Source organism: Brassica napus, chromosome C3 (genome assembly GCF_020379485.1).
Source record: "Brassica napus cultivar Da-Ae chromosome C3, Da-Ae, whole genome shotgun sequence".
NCBI classification, from domain to species: Eukaryota; Viridiplantae; Streptophyta; class Magnoliopsida; order Brassicales; family Brassicaceae; genus Brassica; species Brassica napus.
This window is the reverse complement of record NC_063446.1, coordinates 73159717-73172661: the sequence shown is the minus strand read 5'-3', so window position 1 is coordinate 73172661 and position 12945 is coordinate 73159717. Positions and strand designations below refer to the sequence as shown.

At 38.3% G+C, this 12945-nt stretch overlaps 2 protein-coding genes across 2 annotated transcripts; both read left to right on the top strand.

Moving 5' to 3' along the window:
- The first annotated feature begins 1159 nt into the window (after positions 1 to 1159).
- On the top strand, positions 1160 to 5467 carry LOC106453404 (phospholipid-transporting ATPase 6). Its single transcript, XM_048751452.1, has 10 exons — positions 1160 to 2726; positions 2795 to 2905; positions 2988 to 3264; positions 3335 to 3423; positions 3535 to 3622; positions 3708 to 3917; positions 4005 to 4130; positions 4210 to 4308; positions 4395 to 4586; positions 4672 to 5467. The coding sequence occupies exons 1-10, from the start codon at positions 1360 to 1362 to the stop codon at positions 5368 to 5370; spliced, it is 3258 nt and encodes a 1085-aa protein (XP_048607409.1). The 5' UTR covers positions 1160 to 1359; the 3' UTR covers positions 5371 to 5467.
- Positions 5468 to 7742: 2275 nt separating this feature from the next.
- LOC125583380 (probable protein phosphatase 2C 66) lies at positions 7743 to 8774 on the top strand. The gene is made up of 3 exons (XM_048750231.1): positions 7743 to 8006; positions 8336 to 8602; positions 8703 to 8774. The coding sequence occupies exons 1-3, from the start codon at positions 7743 to 7745 to the stop codon at positions 8772 to 8774; spliced, it is 603 nt and encodes a 200-aa protein (XP_048606188.1).
- The last annotated feature ends 4171 nt before the right edge of the window (positions 8775 to 12945 follow it).

The window sequence follows — 12945 nt, the reverse complement described above, 5'->3', positions numbered from 1 at the left end:
AAGAACCGATCCGAACCGAAATTTTTTTAAGTAGACTCAATATTTAGGATCCGAAACACCCGGATCCGAAAAGAACCGGTCCGAACCCGACCTAAAGATCTGAACGCCCATGACTAACTAAGTATTTTAGTGTAGACTCGGACTCGGATCAAACATGTTCTTCCTGGTTGGTTTTTGTTTGTACTTTTGGATCCGGATAAAATGCTGAGGCCTAGTTTGATAGGATCAAACCAGGTGGTGAGATTCCCAGCATGGACTAAACCCTAATATTATTACAGGAGATCTCAACGGTAATGCTTCAACCACGCTCAATAATTTGGTCTTTGTTAATCCAAAACAAGTTGGGCCTTATTAAGACCCAATAGACTCGGGCCTGACTGCCCGAACTTATTAGTCCAGCTTAAAATTTTTTAAAATAACAATCAAGAGAAATCGATTTTGTAGCTCTTCCTCTCGTGTCTGTTGTCCTCTTCCCCTCGCCCAGACCAGACATAAGCTACCTTTTATCCGAATACTGGGTTTTCATTTCTCGTCATTCCAAAATCATCGAAACCCTAATAAATCTACATCAGGTGATTCATCTCGATCTCCATCTCTTTCTCCTTGATTCATTTTTCTTTCCGTATACTCAATTCCGTGATTTTTGGACCAAGTTTTTTTTTTCTCTTCTCGTTGATCGATTAGAGTTTTGTAGATTATTTATATTCTCTGATCTTGATAACATCTTATATATTTTGTGTATTCGATTCATCGCAAATGATTCGTTTTTCCAGGAGAAGTTGACTCCAAAATCGATTTGAGATCCGATGATGTATATCTGATTGTATGTATTCGATCTAGAAATATATATGTTACGGTTACACCATCATTAACTACGATGATCACGAGTTGTCACTTTCGTGTTCTGTAATGAAATCACTTGTGTCTTAATACGAGTTTTCATGTCGTTGTACAGGCTTCAGCGTCCTTTGTCGAGTTTGCTCCCTTGTTTCAGATAAAGGTTCATGTCAGATCTTGAAGTTCAAGTCCCCACTGCCTTTGGTAAAATTTTCAACTTAATTAAACAGCTTTATGGTTTGAATATAATTATGTATTAAATTGATTCGAAGCTAATTTTATATTATCATGTTTGGTGATTGTATTAAGATCCGTTTGCTGATGCAAATGCTGAGGACGCTGGAGCTGGAGCTGGAACAAAGGAATACGTGCACATACGTGTTCAGCAGCGTAATGGTAGAAAAAGCCTGACCACTGTCCAGGGCCTTAAGAAAGAGTACAGCTATACCAAGATCCTCAAAGACCTCAAGAAAGAGTTTTGCTGCAATGGCACCGTTGTCCAGGACTCTGAGCTAGGACAGGATGTGGAAGAAGATCCGTGTAGGGGATGTGGTGAGAGTTGATAAAGATGAGTTTTTTCCTGCTGATTTGCTCTTGTTGTCGAGCAGCTACGAGGATGGGATTTGTTATGTGGAGACGATGAACTTAGATGGAGAGACTAACTTGAAAGTTAAGAGGTGTTTGGATGCTACTTTGGCGTTGGAAAAGGATGAGTCTTTTCAGAGTTTCTCTGGGATTATCAAATGCGAAGATCCGAATCCGAACTTGTATACGTTCGTTGGGAACCTTGAGTGTGATGGGCAGGTTTATCCACTTGATCCTAACCAGATTCTATTGAGAGATTCTAAGCTGAGGAACACCACTTATATCTATGGTGTTGTGGTTTTCACCGGTCATGACACGAAAGTCATGCAGAATTCGACAAAGTCTCCTTCAAAGAGAAGCAGCATTGAGAAGAGGATGGACTATATTATATACACTCTCTTTGCGCTTCTTTTGTTTGTCTCCTTCATCAGCTCTCTGGGGTTTGCTGTGATGACAAAAGTTCAAATGGGAAACTGGTGGTACTTGCGACCAGACAGGCCTGAGAGCTTGACGAATCCAACGAATCCTCTGTACGCTTGGGTAGTCCATTTGATCACTGCTCTCTTGCTTTACGGCTACTTGATTCCCATCTCCTTGTATGTTTCCATAGAGTTAGTGAAAGTCTTGCAAGCATCTTTCATTAATCAAGACTTGCAGTTGTATGATAGCGAGAGCGGGACTCCAGCTCAGGCACGCACATCGAATTTGAACGAAGAGCTGGGACAAGTTGATACGATTCTTTCTGATAAAACGGGAACTTTGACGTGTAACCAGATGGACTTCCTGAAATGCTCAATCGCGGGTACTTCTTATGGTGTCCGTGCCAGTGAAGTGGAACTAGCTGCTGCAAAGCAGATGGCCATGGATCTCGAGGAGCAAGGCGATGAGATTACAAACGTTCCAATGAGTAAAGTCAGGACACAACGCTACACCAAACTTGCCAGCAGGACGTCATCAGATTTTGAGTTGGAGACTGTGATCACAGCTAGTGATGAAAAGGATCGGAAGCAGACCACTGGCATTAAGGGGTTTAGTTTTGAGGATAGCCGTCTAATGGATGACAACTGGGTAAATGAGCCGAATCCTGATGACATTTTGATGTTTTTCCGTATACTAGCGGTTTGTCATACTGCTATTCCTGAGGTGGATGAAGATACTGGGAAGTGTACTTATGAAGCCGAGTCTCCTGATGAAGTTGCTTTCCTTGTTGCTTCTAGGGAGTTTGGTTTTGAGTTTACTAAGAGAACTCAAACAAGTGTTTTTATTGCTGAACGGTTTTCACCTTCAGGCCAACCAGTTGATAGGTGAGACTGTAAATCAATTGATGTGTTTCATGTAGATGTCTAATCATGTGGTGTCTATTTTTATACAGAGAATACAAAGTGTTAAATCTTCTTGACTTCACTAGCAAAAGAAAAAGAATGTCTGCCATTATCCGGGATGAGGAAGGGCAGATTCTTCTACTCTGTAAAGGCGCTGACAGGTTTGGATACATAACTTCAAGCTAGTTTGATTATCACTCCTTCTAAGCAAACTTTAATGCTTTTTCCTTTTAATTTTTGTAGCATCATATTTGAACGGTTATCAAAGAAAGGAAAAGATTATTTGGGAGCTACTACCAAGCACTTGAATGAATACGGTGAAGCTGGTTTACGTACATTGGCACTCGGTTATAGAAAGCTGGATGAAGCAGAGTATTCGGAATGGAACAGTGAATTTCACAAAGCCAAAACATCTGTTGGAGCTGATAGAGATGAATTGCTTGAGAAGGTATCCGATATGATGGAGAAGGAATTGATCCTTGTTGGAGCTACTGCTGTAGAGGACAAACTGCAAAAAGGGGTATGAAGCATCCTTCATTATGATTGTAGTTTACCGTTTTCAGCTTACCGTTTGTAGTTCACTTGATCAGGTTCCTCAATGCATAGATAACCTTGCTCAAGCTGGTCTCAAGATATGGGTTTTGACAGGAGATAAGATGGAGACAGCTATAAACATAGGGTTTGTTCTTCTTTATTTTGGATACTACAGATCATAAAGCTGATTATTTCTCCAGAATAGTTTCTCTACTAAGACTAAATGGACTAAATGATTTGGTTGGCCACAATGCAGATACGCCTGCAGTTTACTTAGACAGGGTATGAAGCAGATATCCATTTCATTTGCTAATGTAGAGGAATCAGCTCAAAACTCCGAAGCTGTACGTATTTTATGTCGATACTATTTTACACTAATGTTTCATTTGAATATTTTGTGTGATGTAAAAAAATGTCGTTAATGTTCAGGCTGCAAAGGAGAGCATTTTGATGCAGATAACAAATGCGTCACAGATGATCAAAATAGAAAAAGATCCACATGCAGCGTTTGCTTTGATCATTGATGGGAAGACACTTACATATGCTTTGAAGGATGATGTCAAGTACCAGTTTCTCGCACTTGCAGTTGTCTGTGCATCAGTAATCTGCTGTCGTGTCTCTCCTAAACAGAAAGCACTTGTATGGAGCATACTCCTTTAAAACAATTTTATTTTCCACTGATTAGTATCCCTTGAACCAATGCATTCAAATTGATTATTTTTTCAGATAACAAGGCTAGCTAAAGAAGGTACAGGGAAGACAACTTTAGCAATCGGCGATGGTGCAAATGATGTTGGAATGATTCAAGAAGCTGATATTGGTGTTGGCATCAGCGGCGTTGAAGGCATGCAGGTGCTTACAGCTTCTCTTCAACACAATCAAGTTTCCCCTATTTTTCTAACAAAGCTCGTTTCTGTTGTTTCTTTTGAAGGCTGTAATGGCAAGTGACTTCTCCATAGCCCAGTTTCGCTTTCTGGAGAGACTACTTGTTGTCCACGGACATTGGTGCTACAAAAGAATAGCCCAAATGGTTAGCATATGCGTTTCAGATAATTTGATATATCACCAGACAACATATACGCACATGATCTTCATTGGTAAATGTTGCTTTCACAGATCTGTTACTTCTTCTACAAGAACATAGCGTTTGGCTTAACTCTCTTCTACTTCGAAGCCTTCACTGGGTTTTCTGGTCAATCAATATTCAACGACTCCTACTTATTACTCTTCAACGTTGTTCTCACTTCTCTCCCCGTCATTTCTCTTGGAGTTTTCGAACAAGATGTTCCTTCTGATGTCTGCTTAGAGGTTTTAGTCTCTCTCTATCATCTTCATATACAAAAAAAAAAAAAAACACTTTCTAAACTTCATATCTTTGCCTCTGTTTTTATAGTTCCCTGCATTATATCAACAAGGCCCCAAGAACCTATTCTTCGACTGGTACAGGATCCTCGGATGGATGGGGAATGGAGTTTACGCATCCATAGTCATCTTCACACTCAACCTCGGAATCTTCCATGTCCAATCATTCCGCTCTGATGGCCAAACCGCAGACATGAACGCCATGGGAACCGCCATGTTCACTTGCATCATATGGGCGGTAAACGTTCAAATCGCTCTCACCATGAGCCATTTCACTTGGATCCAACACGTAATGATTTGGGGAAGCATAGGAGCTTGGTACATCTTCCTCGCCCTTTACGGTATGCTACCACCAAAACTCTCTGGTAACATCTTTCACATGCTCATCGAAGTTCTAGCGCCTGCACCGATCTTCTGGCTTACCGCACTCCTGGTGATAGCCGCTACAACACTCCCTTACTTGTTTCACATCTCGTACCAAAGATCGGTGAACCCTCTCGACCATCACATTATACAAGAGATCAAGCATTTCAGGATTGATTTAGAGGATGAGAGAATGTGGAAACGAGAGAAGTCCAAGGCTAGAGAGAAGACAAAGATTGGTTTCACGGCTAGAGTTGATGCTAAGATCAGACAGCTACGAGTGAAGCTTCAGAGGAAACATTCGGTGTTGAGTGTCATGAGTGGGACTTCTTCTAATGATACAACTTCAAACTCACAACAGACTTAATTTAAGATCAAGTAAATTTTGTTTTAACTGCACTGTTTTATATAAGTGTATTGAAGATAGATAAAGAAAACAAAAATTATATTCTTTTTTCTCACTATTCAAATCGTTTATATAACTAGATATTAGAAAAAAGAATGAGGGCACAGAACTGTGTTTACCTATGTGTACACTAATATTAATGAAAATGAAAAAGAAATACATTACAAACTAGGCCTGAGACTTTTATCCGAGATCTGATCCGGATCCGATCCGAAAATTCGAATATCCGGAGAGGCCGAATCCGGATCCGGATAGTAAAATGTTGGATCCGTCAAAGCTGAATCCGGATCCGGATATCTTGATTTTTTAGTCCGGATATCCGAAAGTTTTATTAATAACAATTTCAAAAATAGTAATATCTATATATAAAAACAAATTTTATTTAATATATTTTCATTTTTGTAATAGTATATATAAATTTTATGTAAATTTTGTAATAATATAAATAGAAATAATTAAAAACCCTATATATATTTTTATTTTTAAATTATTGTTAATATTTTATATATATTAATATTATTATTTTATTTATTTTAAGGATTCAAATCCGGATCCGTATATTTTCTAAATATTATAATTTTTAGAAGGATATCCGACACCCAGATATCCGAGAACCCCGGATCCGGATAAAGATAACAAAATTATGGATCCGCCGGATATGAATCTAGATCCGGATATCTTAAAATTTCCCGGATACTCGATCCGTCCTAGACCTACTTCATTATTGCTACAACCATAACGGCTTTTTTGTAATTGCCAACATTTGCCTAACCTTACCAACACACGAATTGTGGAACTACTACATGAGAAGGTATATATTTCAAATCCCAAATGCAATTTAATATCTCTTATGCAAACTATTTTTTTTAAAATATATCAAAAATTAACATTCAAATTTAAAAATGTTAATATTTCCTTTGCTAATTTCTTTTTGGTTTTCGGAAAATAACCGCTCTTTCTTTAATTAAAGCAAAAATTATAAAAAAAAAAAATTATATATATATATATATATTTTTTTTTTTTTTTTTTGAAAGTAGCCGTTTCTTTTAATTAAAGCGAAAAAGGAAATTCGCTTTAGCCGTTTGAAAAGTAGCCGTTCCTGTTTTGGTTTTCGGGAAGTAGCCGTTGTTAGATTTCCTTTTTATCTATAAAAAGTCCACTTCCAACGATCTCACATCAGATAATCCCATTCTCCTTTCCATCAAGAAAATAATAATAATAATAACTGAACCATGGAGACACCTGTGTTTAAAAAGGCTCATGGCGCTCCATGGCGATGAAGTATGTGCCTTGCGCCTTGCGCCATGGCGCATCGAGGCTCTCGCCTTGAAGACCACTTGAAACTGTGATTAAAAAAAAAAAAAACTAAATTACTATGATGATGAACATGCAAATAAAGCATTCAATAACGTAAAGAACATGCAAACACAAACTATACCATAAAGAGCAATAAAATACATGTTAAAAATGAATTTCAATATATATTAGATTTGTTTCAGTTACAAACAAAGATTATACATCAACTTGATCACAGGAGTCCTCAAGCTACAATATACTAGTAAGCGTCAATTATGTAAGCATCAATCACTTACTGTATAAAAGAAAAGAAGCACCAAAATTACAGAGATAAGCAATCGCAGTGCATTCTAGACTGTAACCAAGAAACACAAGTAGTCATAATAATAAGAAGAAGAACCTATGAGACTAACCTTAAGCAAAACACTGTGAGATATATGTTTTGTGAGAATTTTTGACGTTTGGTTTAACTTTGAAGAGGGAGCTAGGGTTTTGATGAGTATTTTTGACGTTTTGTTATAAGATTGGTGAATTAGTTAAAGCAGGGTTTGGTTTCGTACCTGGTTTAGTGTCGGTTAACATAGGGTCTCCAAGGCGCGCCTTTGCATCGCCTTTGAAGGCACCGCTTTATGGCCAAAGCGCACTAGGCGAGCGCCTTAGGGACCATACCCTTGCCTGGGATGTGCATGGCGATGGAGCTATCGCCTGAGTGCGCCTTGCGCCTTGGCGCATAAGGCGAGCGCCTTTTTAAACACAGGCAGCCACCATTATCGCCGATGGCTCTACGAACTAAACATACTTGCCAGAGAGCAACTTCCCGTCACCTTCTTCTCCGTCGCTCATATCCTAACACAACCCATAGAAAACAAGATCATGTTTGTAATCGGGAGCTACATCATGTACGACGACGACGAAGCTATCGGCCGTGATTCTGATATGGATCAAACTCAACGACAACAGACCGTGGAGATGTCCTCAAAGCTCTTGTACAAGCTTTGAGTAAAACAGAGGAGTCGTATCTAGAGCTAGCTGATACGATGGTTGAAGAGAATCCTGAATTGGCATTGATGGGATCATGCGTTCTCGTGACGTTGATGAAAGGAGAAGATGTTTATGTCATGAATGTTGGAGATAGTCGAGCGGTTTTAGCGAGGAAGCCTAATGTGGTGGTTGGGAGCAAGAGGCAGAAGGAGCTGGAGAGAATCAAGGAAGTTAGAGAAATGTTTATGAATGGATCAATAATGCGTAATAGTTTGGTTCCTCTACAGCTTAACAAGGAAAATAGCACACGTATTGAAGAGGTAAAATACAGAGAATCAAGTCTTTTGTTTGTTGTTCTTATGTCTGTGGACTGAAAAACTGATGGGTTTGGTTTGTCTTAATGAAAACAGGAAGTGAGAAGAATCAAGAAGGAACATCCTGAAGATGATGGTGCAATAGAAAATAGGTTATCTTAAGGTCACTCGTGCATTTGGAGCTGGATTTCTCAAACAGGTTAATATTACTAACATATCATTGGTTTATTCAAAACATTAGGCATTATCAATTTCGTAATATAAACCAACACTTATAGACAAATCTTATTGTATGTAATAATGTGTTTTTCTTTGTCTCTTGTTTTTGCCATCAGCCTAAATGGAACGATGCACTTTTAGAGATGTTCAGGATCGACTACATTGGGACATCACCGTACATCACATGCTCTCCATCTCTATGTCATCATAAGCTAACGTCACGTGACAAATTCTTGATCCTCTCTTCGGATGGGTTGTATGAATATTTCTCTAACCAAGAAGCCATTTTCGAGGTTGAATCTTTCATCTCTGCTTTTCCTGAAGGTGATCCAGCTCAACACTTGATTCAGGAGGTCCTCCTACGTGTGCTGCCAACAAATATGGTAAGAAAAAATAAAATATAATAAATAAGTCAAATTCCATATAAATTTGATCATCTCCAACCAACTTTGAAGTCTGATTTTTTTGTTTGTTATATTTTAGATATGGATTTTCATGAACTGTTGGAAATACCACAAGGAGATCGTCGGAGGTATCATGATGATATCTCTGTGATTGTTATCTCACTTGAAGGAAGAATATGTTGGAATGAAAAACTTTACAAGAGGGAGAAAGTGTTTAAGTGTTTGAAGAGAAAGAAATTTTGTGAAGAAGAAAACTTTTATAATTTAGAAGAGAATTTATTATTACTTGAAAGCTTGTTACAAACTTGATTATTTCAATTTTCAAAAAAAAAAAAAAACTTGATTATTTCTTGGTGATACAAAATGAGAAGAGAGTGGAGGTATTTATAGCCTTCAAAGTACAAAATATCTTACATATTTTAATCTTAAATCTAGAGAATTCTACTTAAAAATCTAGATTATTTTATCTTAATTATCTAGATAATTCTATAAGAATATCTAGATTTTTATTTTAAGGAGGTGGAAGATATTTCTAGAATTTGGGCTAAGTTTTGGATCAACATATGATTAACCCAATAATGTTTGATCCAAATCAAGTTTATTTTTCAACACCCCCTCTTAAACTTGATTTGGTTACTCCGAGTAAGCTTTTCATCTTGATGAAGTCTTCTCGCTTGAGTGGTTTAGTGAAGATATCAACTACTTGATCATTTGTCTTCACATACTCCAATTGCACATCCATCTTGGTAACAAATTCTCTTATGTAGTGATAACGAGTATTGATGTGCTTACTCCGATCGTGGAAGACTGGATTCTTTGCCAATGCTATTACCGACTTATTATCCACAAAGATCTTCGTTGGCTCCTCTTGTGGTAGGTTCAACTCCTTTAGCAAGTTTCGTAACCAAATAGCATGGCAAACACATGAAGTAGCTGCCACATACTTCGCTTCACAAGTAGAAAGGGTGACAATCGGTTGCTTCTTTGACATCCATGTGAAAGCGGTTTCTCCAATGAAAAACACGAAGCCACTTGTTCTTTTTCGGTCATCTACATCTCCACCCCAATCGCTATCGCTATATCCAACAAGCCTGTAATCTTCAGAGATAGAGTAGTACAAGCCAAAGTTGATAGTACCTTTGATATAGCGTAGGATCCTCTTGGCTACCTTGAAATGAGTAGTTGTTGGATGCTCCATGTATCGACTCACAACTCCAACTGCGTGTAGAATGTCGGGCCTTGTGCACGTAAGATAGCATAAGCTTCCAACTAGACTCTTAAAGAGTGTTGGATCCACGCTCTCTCCTTCTTCTTCCTTTGATAACTTGACTCCACATTCCATGGTCGTGCAAACTGGATTTGAGTCATCCATCTTGAACTTCTTAAGCACCTCTTTAGCATAGCCTTCTTGAGTAATGAAGATTCCATTTTCTTCTTGCTTTACTTCAATGCCAAGGTAGTATGACATCAATCCAATGTCGGTCATCTCGAACTCCTTTGTCATCTCCATCTTGAAATCTTCAAACATAATCGGATTGTTGCCAGTGAATATCAAGTCATCAATATATAAGCATGCAATCAAAATAGATCATTGTTTTGAGTTTTGATATAAAGTGCATACTCATATGGACATTTGATGAAGCCTTTCTCCTTGAAGCACTTATCAATCCGAGTGTTCCATGCTCTTGGTGCTTGCTTTAATCCATAAAGCACCTTCTTCAGCCTTAAGACTTTGTCTTCTTCTCCTTTGACTATGTAGCCTTGTGGTTGCTCAATGTAGACTTCTTCCTCAAGGTCTCCATTTAAAAAGGCTGATTTTACATCCATTTGATGTATCCTCCAACTCTTTTGAGCTGCCAATGAAATGATTAGTCTAACCATTTCTAAGCGAGCAACTAGAGCAAATACCTCATCATAGTCGATCCCGGCTCTTTGACTATAACCTTTTGCCACCAATCTTGCCTTGTACCTTTCAACTTCTCCTTTAGAGTTATTCTTTGCCTTGTTCACCCACTTCACACCAATTGCCTTGTGTCCATTTGGAAGTGAAGCTAACTTTCATATATCATTCTTTTGAATTGACTTGATTTCTTCATCCATTGCACTTTTTCATGACTTCTTTTCTTTAACTTCTTCAAAGTTCATAGGCTCGCAATCCGCAAATAGACAAAATAGAGTAAGATTGTCTTGATTTTCAGTTACCTCGTAGATGTCTTGTAAACTTCTAAAGCGTGGAGTCCTTTCACTTGAACTTTCATCTCCTTGAGAACTTGTAGTTGGTGAAGTTGGTGGTGTAGATGGCTCTTCTCTCGATTGCTCCACATTCTCTTCTTCAAAGGATGGAAAGAAGTTGTAGTCTTCATTATTTGATCTCCAATCTCATTCTCCTTCTTCATCAAAGATGACATTCCTACTAATGATTGTCTTCTTTGTTTCAGGATTGTAGAGCTTGTAGCCTTTGGAGTTAGTGTCATACCCAATGAAGATGTACTTCTCAGTTTTATCATCTAGTTTGCTCCGCTTCTCGTCTGGAACATGAGCGTGAGCAATGCTTCCAAAGACTCTTAGGTGTGAAACTCCAGGCTTCCTTCCGCTCCAAGCTTCTTGTGGTGTCTTTTCTAAAACACTCTTTGTTGGAGAACGGTTTGATATATAAACCGCACAAGCGACTGCTTCTGCCCACAAATCCTTTGGTAGCTTCTTACTCTTGAGCATGCTTCTTGCCATCTCAAGTATTGCCTATTCTTTCTTTCCACTACTCCATTTTGTTGAGAGGTTCTTGGCACCGTCAACTGTCTTCGAATGCAATTATCTTCACAATATTTCAGAAACTCCTTGGACATGAATTCTCCTCCTCAATCTGATCTCATGGACTTGATCTTAAGACCACTTTCCTTCTCAACATGGACTTTGAACTTTTTGAAATTTTCAAACACTTCTGACTTTTGTTTCAAAAAGTAAACCCATGTTTTTCTTGAAAAGTCATCAATAAAGAGAAGAAAATAGTTACTCTTACCAAGTGAACTTGGTTTGATTGGGCCACATACATCTGTATGTATGAGTTCTAGTGGCTTTCTTGCTCTTGTCTCCGACTCCTTTGGAAAACTCATCTTGAATTGCTTTCCAAGTAAGCAACCTTCACACACTTGATTTGGATGATTGTTGCAAGGTAATCATTTCAACATTTCTTTCTTAGAAAGTAGCTCTAAGCCTCCAAAGTTGAGATGCCCAAATCGAAGATGCCAAAGCCAAGACTCTTCCTTGTAGCATATCTTGAGACACCTTGCGATGTCATGTTGAATGTTTAGGACAAACATTCTATTACTTGACATCGGCACCTTTGTGATGAGATTATTTGCATTATCTCTTAAAGAAAGGCTATTATCTTTTAGTCGAATGTCATAACCTTTCTCTAAGAGTTGTCATAGGCTCAAGATGTTGGTCTTCATGTTTGGAATGTAGTAAACGTTGGAAATGAATTGATGATCTCCATTCTTCAAGCGCATGAGAATATTTTCTTTACCTTTCACTTCCATCTTTGATTCATCTCCTAAAGCCACATCAGTTTTCACCGATTCATCGAGCTCCACAAACATGCTTCTATTCCCACACATGTGGTTGCTTGCACCACTATCAAGGTACCACTTGTGAACCTCATTTGGTTCATCCTTCTTGTAAGCCATCAATAGCATATCTTCTCCTTTACTCCTTTCTTCAACATAGTTGGACTTCTCTTCAACTCTATTTTTGTTTGGAGTTTTGCATTCAGAAGCATAATGTCCAAACTTTCCGTAACTATAGCATTTGATGCTTGATTTATCGTACCTTGATTTTGGGTTTCCTCTTCTATGACCTCTTGATGAATTCTCTCCTCTTTGGTTGAAATTTTTACACCACGACCTCGTCCTTGGAAATTGCCACCACCACGTCTCGGATGATTTCGGCCACTTTCTTCCTTTTGATCAATTCTCATCTTGAGAACTTGCTCCACAATATCTTCTTTCTTCTTCTTCTTTTCTTCATAAGCTTGTAGTGATCCAAGAAGTTGCTCCATTGTTATAGTCTCCAAGTATTTTGTCTCTTCAATCACGGTGATGATATGCTCGAATTTTGAATCCAATGATCTAAGAACTTTCTCCATGATTCTCACCTCATCTAACTTCTCACCATTTCTTTTTAGGTTATTAGTAACTGTCAAGACTCTTGAGAAGTAATATGAGATGAGTTCTCCTTCCTTCATTTGTAACGCTTCAAATTCTCCTCTTAGAATTTGAAGACGTGCCTTCTTAACTTGTTCCGCTCCCTTCTAAGATGTCCAAAGC

What these genes read in the sequence shown, in the direction of transcription:
- LOC125583380 (XM_048750231.1), top strand. Translation starts at nt 7,743, where the DNA reads ATGGTTGAAGAGAATCCTGAATTGGCATTGATGGGATCATGCGTTCTC. An exon ending in ATAGCACACGTATTGAAGAG is followed by an intron (nt 8,007 to 8,335) that starts GTAAAATACAGA and finishes TTTTGCCATCAG; the next exon opens with CCTAAATGGAACGATGCACT. An exon ending in GTGTGCTGCCAACAAATATG is followed by an intron (nt 8,603 to 8,702) that starts GTAAGAAAAAAT and finishes GTTATATTTTAG; the next exon opens with ATATGGATTTTCATGAACTG.
- LOC106453404 (XM_048751452.1), top strand. Translation starts at nt 1,360, where the DNA reads ATGTGGAAGAAGATCCGTGTAGGGGATGTGGTGAGAGTTGATAAAGAT. An exon ending in TCAGGCCAACCAGTTGATAG is followed by an intron (nt 2,727 to 2,794) that starts GTGAGACTGTAA and finishes ATTTTTATACAG; the next exon opens with AGAATACAAAGTGTTAAATC. An exon ending in CTCTGTAAAGGCGCTGACAG is followed by an intron (nt 2,906 to 2,987) that starts GTTTGGATACAT and finishes TAATTTTTGTAG; the next exon opens with CATCATATTTGAACGGTTAT.